This window comes from Cebidichthys violaceus, unplaced genomic scaffold (genome assembly GCF_023349555.1).
Source record: "Cebidichthys violaceus isolate CVI_PGR_0920_01 unplaced genomic scaffold, fCebVio1.0.p SCAF_1, whole genome shotgun sequence".
Lineage (NCBI taxonomy): Eukaryota > Metazoa > Chordata > Actinopteri > Perciformes > Stichaeidae > Cebidichthys > Cebidichthys violaceus.
Window position 1 is genome coordinate 24,071,339 of NW_027176262.1, and position 11,879 is coordinate 24,083,217.

At 47.5% G+C, this 11,879-nt stretch overlaps 1 protein-coding gene across 1 annotated transcript; it reads right to left on the reverse strand.

Annotated features, from left to right (window-relative positions):
• Positions 1-1,455: 1,455 nt before the first annotated feature.
• Positions 1,456-4,647, reverse strand: LOC137888914 (extracellular calcium-sensing receptor-like). The gene is made up of 7 exons (XM_068732833.1): positions 4,345-4,647; positions 3,962-4,251; positions 3,364-3,659; positions 3,012-3,217; positions 2,654-2,875; positions 2,441-2,564; positions 1,456-2,360 (listed from the first exon to the last, which is right to left on the reverse strand). Exons 1-7 carry the CDS (start codon positions 4,645-4,647, stop codon positions 1,456-1,458), a joined length of 2,346 nt encoding a protein of 781 aa, XP_068588934.1.
• Positions 4,648-11,879: the final 7,232 nt, after the last annotated feature.

Genomic DNA, 11,879 nt, shown 5'->3' on the forward strand with positions numbered 1-11,879 from the left:
GGCGGTGGGGGTATGTGGCGGCGGGGCGTGTGTGGGCTGAGCTGCAGAGGGGACAGAGTGGAGGAGTGGTTCAGGGAACGGGGCCGGGAAAAGACTTAATTAGGCCCAGCTGAAACGCATCCTGATTTTGGCCTCACTGTGTTGCATACCCTGCTAGTGACGGAGGCGCGAGAGGGCTCGGTGAGAGACACAGACTGGTTGTGGCACAAGCAGGACGATGGAACACACCAAACTCCTGTGGCGTGTGCTCGGAGGCAAGGCAGGAGAAGACACGGCCAGGTCCAGTCTGTTGATATACATAACAATAAAGAACGTTTGTGAACGCCTTTCCGAGTATGACAACATCATTGTGCTCCCAAGACCCACTGGAATAGCAAGAGAGTGTTACATACCCATTTGGCACCACACCCAGAAATACACATATAGTTGCATACACACATTTAGAACCTAAAGAGAGGTAAAATAGTGTCTCTGACAGTTTTGTGGAAACCTCACGGTGTCAACAGAAACACTGTGAAATGAACAGAACAAGACAACTTTGAATCATTTGAAGACTTTATTATTTTCTTTTGATTTGTGAACAAAACTCTTCTCCCGATTTATCATTAGACATTTTCCACAACAACACTGAATGTCTTCTTAATTATCTCTATACCCTTACACCTTTTTCCTGTGTTTTAGCTCATATTACAATTAATCCTAACAAATGGGTTGTTTGTGTGGTTAAATCACATAAATAATGCCAACAAATAAATATTATTGAAGTAGCACTGAGTTTATAAAAGACAAAGCTACACAAATTTATATTATTATTTTGTACTTTATTTATTCACTTTCTTCTATTTTTTTAGAACTTGATGAAATAATATTTGTGAAATAGGAAAAAAAAAATTTTAAAAAGATTTTCACAAAAAAAACATTACAATTATTAAAACATTTAATGTACAAAAACCTAAAATGTAAATATTTAAACAAGTGAAAACTGAATGTTTTATCATGAACTTCACACTGAACGTTGCTATTGGAGCATAATCTAGTGTTGTGTCTCTATTGTATCCTTACCTAAAACACAGGGTGATTGTATACATGCAGTTCTTACATTGATCACAGATTGGAGTATGAATGTATGAAGTGCACATAGGTAAGCTACAGGTGATGAGAATCAGGTGTGTAGAACAGTTCTTTGACTGTGTCAACGTGTTTTTGTGAGAGCTTAACTGGCATGCTTAGATTCTCAATTTGATGAATTGAAACAGAGAATGAATTTGGACAATGCTGCTATTTACATGATGCCAGTGAGCATTGATGTGAAACTGTACCAACTGGACATTGTTTTATTTCTAGCCAAAAATACACATGTGACAAATTCTCCCTGTTTGCTTTCTGTGGTTTATGTATTTTTATTAAAAGTCCCTTCAACTGCCATCTTTGTTTTTTCAAAAAGTTAGATTTGTTTTAGAATTGGCTTTTGTTCATTAAATGTTTCTTGCTGTTTTTCTCTGGCTTAAACAATATGATGAAACACTTTGGAGCAAATATACACAATATGAGTCCAAAACTGGAGGCCAGAATGGCAAATATCTCCACAGCCACAGTAAATTTACCAGGAGAGCTGACATATGCTGGGATAAAGGTGACCCAGACTGCACAGAATATCAGCATGCTGAAGGTTATCAGCTTGGCTTCATTAAAATTGTCAGGCAGTTTCCGGGCTAGGACAGCTAACACAAAGCAAAAGACAGCCAGCAGGCCGATGTACCCGAGCACAGCCCAGAACCCAATGGCTGAGCCTAAAGCACACTCCAGGATGATTCTCTCCTTGTATGTGGTTAGGTTTTTCATTGGAAAAGGAGGACTAAGAACCAACCAAAGAGTACATATTACAACTTGAATGAATGTGAAAGACACCACAGTCATTCTTTGCTGTGGAGGACCAAACCATTTCATGACATTACGACCTGGGAGAGTGGCTTTGAATGCCATTAACACTACTATTGTTTTTCCAAGAACACAAGACATACAGAGGACAAAGGTGATTCCAAAAGCTGTGTGGCGCAGCTTACAGGACCACTCAGAGGGTGCTCCAATGAAAGTTAATGAACATAAGAAACAGAGAGTCAGAGAGTAGAGCAGCAGGAAGCTCAGCTCAGAGTTGTTGGCCCTGACAATCGGGGAAGTCCTGTGGTGATGGAATACAGCCGCTGTTATAATGGTAAGACAGGCACCACCAACTGAGAATGAAGCCAGGATGATTCCTAGGGCCTCATTGAAGGAAAGAAACTCTACAGGCTTGGGGAGACAAGTGTCTCTCTTTGCATTAGGCCAAAATTCCTTGGAGCAATGGAAACAATCAGGGGAATCTGAAAAAATTAAACAAAAATGTCTTTTAGCTGTCGATTTTTGATGTTGTCCAGTAGATATGCAGTAGGAAAAACAGTACCTGTAGCATTGCTAATCTCTCCCTCAGGACACGGTATACAATCATAACAGCAGATGGGTTTTCCTTTCTGCAGCACTTTACGGGTTCCTGGAGGACAGCTATCAGAGCACACTGACACAGGCACCTGGCACATAGACACAAACTAATTCACACGTGTTCACATGTTCAATTTTAAATTGGAATATGTTACAATATTCATTTTGGGCTCCCTACTTGTGTGCCACCCTCCACCCAGGTGAGGTTCCTGTTGATTTGGAATTCCTGGCCCACCGGCAGTGATGCATCGTAGTGCCCTACTGTCACCAACTCAATGTAGCCAGTCTCAGTTGTTTGCCAATTAACCAGCTCATATGTGGCCACAGGATCCCCGTTGGCATCAAATGACACATCATAACCATTTTGGGAAAAATTCACATTTTTCAGCTGAGTGAGAACCTGTGAGGATGAAGTAACGGAAGACAATGAGGAAGAGATTTGACACCATGTAAGATAAAATTAATATATCATTTAAAAAAAGGTACACTATGGCAAAAAAGGACATAGTGGTGTTGACATATTTGTTTTGACTGACCTGTTTGGACTCTATGCTGGTGAATTTGTCACATTGAGTTATAGAGTGTGTTTCCTGACACATTGCATTATGAATGGCATGTGCTATTGCATAAACTGCCTTGTACACCATGTTAGTGACTCGGAGCTGAGATGTGTCAGTGTACGGGCTCTGGATCGTCTTTATGTCTTCAGTTCCATCGCACGCACTTTTTTCTGTGGCTGATCCTAAAAACACACAAAGACAGGAAGGTGTTGTATGTATAATGTTCTTGTTTAGTTTCATTGAATCAACTGACTGAATAAAAAAACACAATTCAGACAAAGACCCATCTGTGAGTCAGTTATGTTAAAGATCAGCCAAACTTTCTCACTTTGTCCCAGCCTGCAGTTGAATTCATCCTCCCAGAACTCAGTAAGCACTGGAGAGGCAGCCACTTTAGAGGGAGAGAGATCCAGCAGGAAGTCTCTCAGACCAGGGATGACAGATTGCTCAATGGCAAATCCAATTGTTCCAGCACAGAAGCTGAACCTCAACATGTCTGGGTCAGTTACCCAGGACTCAGTGCCTATCCACTGGCGAGGTGGAGAGGGCTTGAGTGACAGCTCCTCCAGCAGAATACTCAAGTCTCCAGGAGGTGCAAATGCCACAACAACCACAGCTGTCGACCTGGAGAGAAATTACTCTTCTTTGTATTATACCAATAAAAACTAAATATATTACAACATATTTGTACATATGAATGGATATAGTTAAAACAGTTTTTGGTCTCACTGAGTATTTCATAATAAAGATCATTAACAAATATGAGATAAATACAGATGACAGAAAAAAAGATACATTTCTAATGTGCCTCTAAGATGACAAAATATTCTTATATCTTATATTTACAGAACATTGATGTGGATTTGTGTGCAGAAGGTCAGTATGAGCACAGGGAACAAAAGCACATAATCAGTGAACGTAGAAACCTGCGGATAATGTCAGCTACTCTCTGGATCCTGCTACGTGGGTGGGTCCGATAGAAAGATTCGGAGTATTCCACACAGATCCCCTCTTTGTGCGCTGCGTCCAGGAAAGACGCCATGCCATTGTTTCCATAATCCGAATCCGATCGGATGGCACCTATCCAAGTCCAACCAAAGTGTTTTACCAGTTTGGCCAGTGCGTCAGCCTGGAACTGATCACTGGGGATTGTTCTGAAGAAAGTCGGGTACTGCTGCTTATCGGAGAGGCACGCACAAGTGGCAAAGTAACTCACCTAAATGAATACAACAGTGTAATTGTTTAAGAGGACGGGCACAAATTAGAAGTCATCTATTAAACACAGTTTGCAGAAATTAAAAATATTTACTTGAGGAATGTTAAAAGGCCCGATGATGCGCGACATGCTGATGGATGCCGTGGATCCAGACTCACCAACAATGGCAATGACCGTACCAGATTTTGAGCAATTGTCACCTTTGTAAAACACTGGGTCCAGGCCGCTTGATAGCTGGAATGCCACATGCACCGTCACAGGCACAGCGGCGCACGAGTCATAGATCTGATAACCGAGTTTGATGTCCGGCAGCAGCTCCGTGCTGTTGTTAATCTCCTCGATGGCGAAGATCATTGCGCGTGAAACGCGCAGTTGACGGGATGTAATGCTGTACATGGACAAACACACACACATACACATACACACACTCACACACACACACACACACACACACACACACACACACACACACACACACACACACACACACAGTTGAGTAACTGTTTAAATATGGCCTACATATGGGGACAATACACAATTTAACCAAAAACACATAATACGGGAGAACTGAAGACAAAAAACGCGGAATAGGATATCAATCCCAAATGCACAATATGCACAGATTAACCATAATTAAATTGTAGTGTTCATAATGTTTTCAGTTAACAAATATAAAAAATATACTCCAATTTTCTACTACTTCGTGAATATAATACGTACTTTCTTATGGCAAAATACTAATGCATTTCAATTCAAATAAAAGTATAAACATTTCCATCCCACAGAGTAACATCTTCTTAGCCCCCACATCTCCTTCTTACTAACCTCCCTGAGCATCTTATTGGATCAGGCATCGTGGTGTAGTTATGCTTCACTGTGTGCATGTAGTAATGTATGGCGAAAACACCACCAATAACGTAGTCACCATCCATTGAGAATGCAGGTAGACGAGTGGTACCCTGGAGCTTGCATTTAACCGATGAAGCCTCAGTGCTGACCCCAACACCAGTCCTCTCCTCTGTAAGCCCAGCCCTTTGTTTCACACCATCCCCAGAACCATTCAAGGCAAGAGCTGAGTTCAGCTCACACAAACCCAGCGACAGGATTAGACCAATAAAGAGAGCTGCCATCTCCACCCTCAACTGTCCTCATGTGGGCATACTGTGTTTTCACTGCTTAATATAGATTTTCAGATTGAAGCTTCCCTCCGACAGTACGTCAGCTTACTGTACATCAGAGAGAGGATGCTCTTAATTCTTGTCCAAGTCTTTTTTGTGAACTGTGTGTACAATATAAACTGCATAAAGTGTCCATGTTTCTGTTCTGTTCTTTTAAAGTTATCATTGTAAACACTGAAATGGAAAAAATATATTTTTAGTATCATGAAATGTTTTAAAAGATGCACAACTGAAAGGGAAAGTGATGAACACAAACACTGACAAAACACAGCAGTCCTGGAGAAGCAGTTAATCAGTTTATGAAATCAGTGTCCTGTTTCTCATGGCTGATCACACACTCCCACTTCAGAAAGAGAAAAAGAAGACACAGTGTCTTCTTTGTCTGTATGGCAAGTTTGAGACAGACCTTAAAACCGTGACTGACTCTCAGTTAACGCACCTGGCATGTGTCTAGATAAGAACGATAGCCAGTGTACAAAAACATCTACTCCCTGTCTATGATTTATGCCAAGGCGTGAACTCATGTATGCAAAAAATGGTTTGGTATCTAGTACGATGTTGAAGTTTTCACCACAGACACTGACTGAAGTGGCTGTGGTGCATTTTTCCCTTGCAAGTGAAATAAACAGATGGCAAACCAGTTCTACATCACACACTGATTGCAGAACTGTTGGAATCCATTTTGCTACCAACTGACATTGCAATATGTAAATGTGCTGCACACACATCTAACACTGATGACATTTCAATAGGAAATGCTCGTGCAGATGCTGCTGCAAAAGCTGCTGCAAAAGCTGCTGCACAGCTTCCTCTTCACATTTCTGCTGCTGACAAAACCCACTCATTTGTTACAGTCCCTTCTTCTCTTTCAGTCATGCAGTCACTCTCCACACCAGATGAGAGGCGCCTTTGGGCCTCAGCTGGCTGCAAGTTCACTGACGGACTGTGGTGGGGCCTTGACAGCAAACCTTGTTTGCCTAAAAATGTCTTTTCTCACTATGCCAAATCAACACACGGTTTAGACCATGTGTCAAAAGGAGGAATGTTAAGTGCACTTAGTGAGACTTGGTTTACAAAGGGGTTTTGCAGCATATGCAAAGAAAAACTGCCAAGCATGTATAACTTGTGCCACACACAACATAGGCAGACCGGTACCAGTAACACAGCAAGCTGCACACCCACCACCAGCACATCCGTTTGAACACATTATGATGGATTTTGTTGAATTATCTCCGTCTGAGGGTAAAAAACACTGTCTCGTAATGGTAGACATGTGGTCTAAGTGGGTTGAAGTTTTTCCATCCAGCAAGCAAACAGCTGCAACAGTAGCAAAAGCACTGATTGCTGAAATAATTCCCCGATGGGATATTCCAACTAAGATATCAAGTGACAATGGTTCTCACTTTGTAAATCAGGCCATCACAGAATTAAGTGCATACGTGGGTATTGACTTAAAAACACACTGTGCTTACCATCCAGCCAGTGGAGGCGCTGTAGAAAGTGAAAATGGAACACTCAAGACCAAGTTAGGAAAATGTTGCGCTGACACAGGTCTCCCTTGGACAAAAGCCCTGCCTCTAGTAGCTGATGTACATGTGAATGAGAAAACGAACACGGATCAATCTGAGTCCTTTTGAGATTTTGTTTGGTGCTCCACCTCATGTAGGCACCGAAGCTCCGAGAGCTCCTCTTCCATCCACCGCACTATGTGAACATGAAATGTTCACATATTGTGCACAACTCTCCTCTGCTTTATCTAACATAAGAAAACAGGTGTGTGCAGCCCTTCCACAACCAGCAACAGGACCGCTACACAAGCTGCAGCCTGGTGATTTCGTGGTGGTCAAGGACTTCAGGAGGAAAAGCTGGAAAGCTAAGCGCTTGCAGGGCCCGTTCCAGATCCTACTCGTCACTCACACAGCAGTCAGGGTAGCTGAACGTGCTACTTGGGTGCACGCAACACACTGCAAAAGGGTTCTACCTCCTGCTGAGACGACTACAACTCCTCCTGCTCCTGCACATGCCAGTGCGAGGAAATAGGAGCCCTCTACCAGTGACACACTGCTCTGTGTCACCATCGAGGGATCTACGTGACGTGCGGTCACCAACGCGGGTGAAGCAAGTGACTTTCGAGGGAGCTACCCTGTGGCGGCGGGGCGTGTGTGGGCTCAGCTGTAGAGGGGACAGAGTGGGGGAGTGGTTCAGGGAACGGGGCCTGGAAGAGACTTAATTAGGCCCAGCTGAAACGCATCCTGTGTTGCCTCACTGTTTTGCATACCCTGCTAGTGACGGAGGCGCGAGAGGGCTCGGAGAGAGACACAGACTGGTTGTGGCACAAGCAGGACGGTGGAACACACCAAACTCCCGCGGCGTGTGCTCGGAGGCAAGGCAGGAGAACACACGGCCAGGTCCAGTCTGTTGATATACATAACAATACTGAACGTTTGTGAACGCCTTTCTGAGTCTGACAACATCATTGTGCTCCCAAGACCCACCGGGGTAGCAAGAGAGTGTTACACTGGAGCCCAACGTGGGTTGAGCACAGGGAGATGGACGCCGAATTACCGGACACAGTCGATTGTGGTGCTGGGCCAGATGCTGGGAGGGATCGCGGCCATACAGCAGGACCTAGCCGAGACGAACCGGCAGTTACTGGGGCCCATGCGGAGCGGTAGACTTACGCCCTGGAGCAGATCGTGGTCCAGACAGCGCCAGGCCCGCCGGTGCCAGCCCCCTCCTCGTTGGCTGGAGTGGTCCTCTACAAAATGAGTGCCGCGGACGACGTACAGTCATTTCTGGACACGTTTGAAGCCACAGCGACGGCGTGCGGCTGGCCCGCGGCAGAGTGGGTGGTCCGGCTCCTGCCCCTCCTCACTGGGGAAGCGTAGACAGCGGCCCTGGGGCTGCCCCCGGCAGCCAGGCACAGCTACGCGGATGTGCGTAGAGCTGTCACCGACCGACTGGGCCTGTCTCTGGAGGACCACCGGCAGAGGTTTCGGGAGGCCAGACTGGGACCCAAGGACCGGCCCTTCGCGTTTGCTCAGTGGCTGAGGGATGCCGCAGCCAGGTGGCTGGAACCGGAGTGTCCAGGTGGGGCGCAGGAAGTCCTGGAGAAGGTGGTCCTGGAGCAGTTTGTGGGGGCCCTGCCTGCTCGTACGTCAGGGTGGGTCCGTTATCACCACCCCACGACGCTGGGAACCGCCATCATCAGCTCCTGGCATGGCCCCACTGGCTCCGCTGTCGGCACCCTTCCTCCCCTTCCCCGATGCACCGACCTCTGCAACCACCGGCACTCTTCCCAACCCACAGGGGGTCCCTCAAGCGCCAGGGCAGGAGTGTTGGAGGTGTGGGCAGCCCACTCACTGGGAAAAAAACATAAACATGTAAAGGTTGCAGTTAGCTCCCGCCTTACGCACCCCCTAAACTTGGGGATACATTGGCCAGTGTTTAATAAATTAATGGGGCACAGTGTGGGGGTGCGTTCGCGACAGACAGGGTCATGCGGTATGTGTGCTGTGCTCAGCACACATACCGCATGACCCTCCCGTGGAGACTCCACCGTGTCACGAATTACACTCCATGGAAGATTTTCCACTTGAGCAGTCTCGGGATGATACTCTACGTTCAGCCTTTGACCAAGTGATACGAATTGATGGTCAGTTGGTGTGCCCTGACGCAGCACAGTCATATCCGCACTTTTCATTGATTAGGGACAGGCTGTATAGAGTGACTCGTGACACTCAGTTAGATCAGGAAAACACCCAGTTGCTGGTGCCGAAAAGCCGTCGGGAAATTATTTTCCAGACGGCTCACTATAACCCGATGGCTGGCCACATGGGATATGAAAAAACACTGGACCGGATAATGACCCAATTTTATTGGCCAGGTATCCGGGGGGATGTGCGCCGTTGGTGCGCATCCTACCCGGAGTGGCAATTGGTAAACCAGCCGGCCATTCCGAGGGCGCCGTTGCGTCCTTTACCATTAATGGAGGTCCCATTCGAGCAAATCGGCATGGACCTCATCGGGCCATTTCACCGGACTGCAAGGGGATATTGCTTTGTGTTAGTCCTAGTGGACTACGCAACACGATATCCCGAGGCAGTGCCTTTGCGCAACATTTCTGCAAAAAGTGTCGCGCTGGCTCTGTTTCAGGTCATCTCCCGAGTCGGAATCCCAAAAGAGATTCTGACTGACCAGGGCACCTCGTTCATATCAAGCACACTGAGAGCACTTTACGGATTACTGGGCATTAAATCTATTCGGACCAGTGTGTACCACCCACAGACCAATGGTCTAGTGGAGCATCTGAATAAGACTTTAAAATCCGTAAATTTATAAACAAAGATGAACGTAATTGGGATAAATGACTTGATCCTCTGTTGTTTGCAGTTTTCCCAGGCCTCCACTGGATTTTCTCCCTTCGAACTACTGTTTGGCAGGACACCAAGGGGGGTGCTCGACCTGATTAAAGAAAACTGGGCGGAAGGTCTGAGCACCAGGAAAAGTGAGATCCAATACGTCCTGGACCTGCGAGCAAAACTTCACACACTGGGTCGGATGTCACGTGAGAATTTGCTCCAGGCCCAGGAACGTCAACAACGGCTGTACAACAGAGGGGCCAAGTTGAGACAATTCACACCAGGAGAAAAGGTACTTGTATTGCTTCCTTCTTCCAGCTCTAAACTCCTCGCCAAGTGGCAAGGGCCCTTTGTGGTCACACGGTGAGTGGGGGATGTCAACTATGAGGTTGTGCGTTCTGACAGGGGTGGAGTTACACAGATCTACCACCTCAATCTCCTGAAAGCATGGAGAGAGGCGGGGTCTTTTTCTGTGGTGTCCGCAGTGGCTGAGAGAGAGGAGCTGGAGCCCAAGGTTTCAAAATTCACCAATCCCACCTCGCTCCTTTGTGAAGGCCCTCTCTCCGGGACCCAGAGAACAGACATCGCCCAGTTGCAGAAGCAGTTTGCTGATGTGTTCTCCCGACGGCCAAGACGCACAAACCTCATAGAGCACCAAATCGAGACTCCCCTGGGTGTGAAGGTGCGATCATGACCCTACAGGTTACCTGAACACAAAAGAAAAATGGTTCAGAGGGAATTGGTGGCTATGCTGGAGATGGTGGTAATAGAAGAGTCCCACAGTGCCTGGTGTAGCCCCATTGTTCTTGTGGTCAAGAAGGATGGATCTATAAGGTTCTGTGTGGACTATCGCAGGGTGAATGATGTGTCACGATTCGATGCGTACCCAATGCCCTGGGTCGACAAACTCCTGGACCGACTGGGCACTGCACGTTTCTTTACAACACTGGATTTGACCAAGGGCTACTGGCAGATTCCTCTGTCGCCAGAGTCCAAGGAAAAATCAGCCTTCTCCACTCCGTTTGGTTTGTACCAATTCACCACACTTCCCTTTGGGTTGTTCGGGGCCCCAGCCACATTCCAACGCCTCATGGACCAGGTGCTGCGTCCACATGCTGCATATGCTGCCGCCTACCTGGATGATGTGATCATCCACAGCACCACCTGGGCGGAGCATGTGCAGCGGGTGGGCGCGATGCTGGAGTCCCTGAGGCAGACGGGGCTCACCGCCAACCCAGGGAAGTGTGCAGTTGGACGAAGGGAGGTACGGTATCTGGGGTACCACTTGGGCGGCGGGCAGGTACGTCCTCAGGTGGACAAAACCGCGGCTGTCGCAGCCTGCCCACGGCCCAAGACTAAAAAAGAAGTGAGGGGGTTTTTGAGGCTGGCGGGTTATTAAAGGGGGTTGATCCCAAACTTTGCAGAGCTCACCAGCCCCTTGACCGACCTGACCCGAAAAGGTGCCTCAGATCCGGTCCAGTGGTCAGAGCAGTGCCAGTTGGCGTTTGAGAGGGTGAAACATGCTCTCTGTGGGGAACCACTCCTTCATACGCCTAACTTCTCTCTTCCTTTTACTCTGCAGACTGACGCATCGAACAGAGGGCTGGGGGCCGTTTTGTCCCAGCAGGTACGGGGGGTTGACCGCCCGGTGCTATATATCAGCCGGAAGCTGTCCGAGAGGGAGGCCAGGTACAGCACAGTGCAGGAGTCCCTGGCCATCCAGTGGGCGGTCGACTCCCTGAGCTATTATCTTCTGGGAAGCTCATTCACCCTCTGTGCGGACTGCACCCCGCTCCAATGGCTCCACCGCATGAAAGATACCAACGCCCGGATCACTCGGTGGTGTCTGCCGTTACTTCCTCTCCAGCTCTCAAGGGGGGGGGGGGGAGTAGGTTAGGCCGGATGGCTCCCCGGCCTAAGTTGGGCGGTAGGGGTATGTGGCGGCAGGGCGTGTGTGGGCTCAGCTGCAGAGGGGACAGAGTGAGGGAGTGGTTCTGGGAACGGGGCCGGGAAAAGACTTAATTAGGCCCAGCTGAAACGCATCCTGATTTTGGCCTCACTGTGTTGCATACCCTGCTAGTGACGGAGG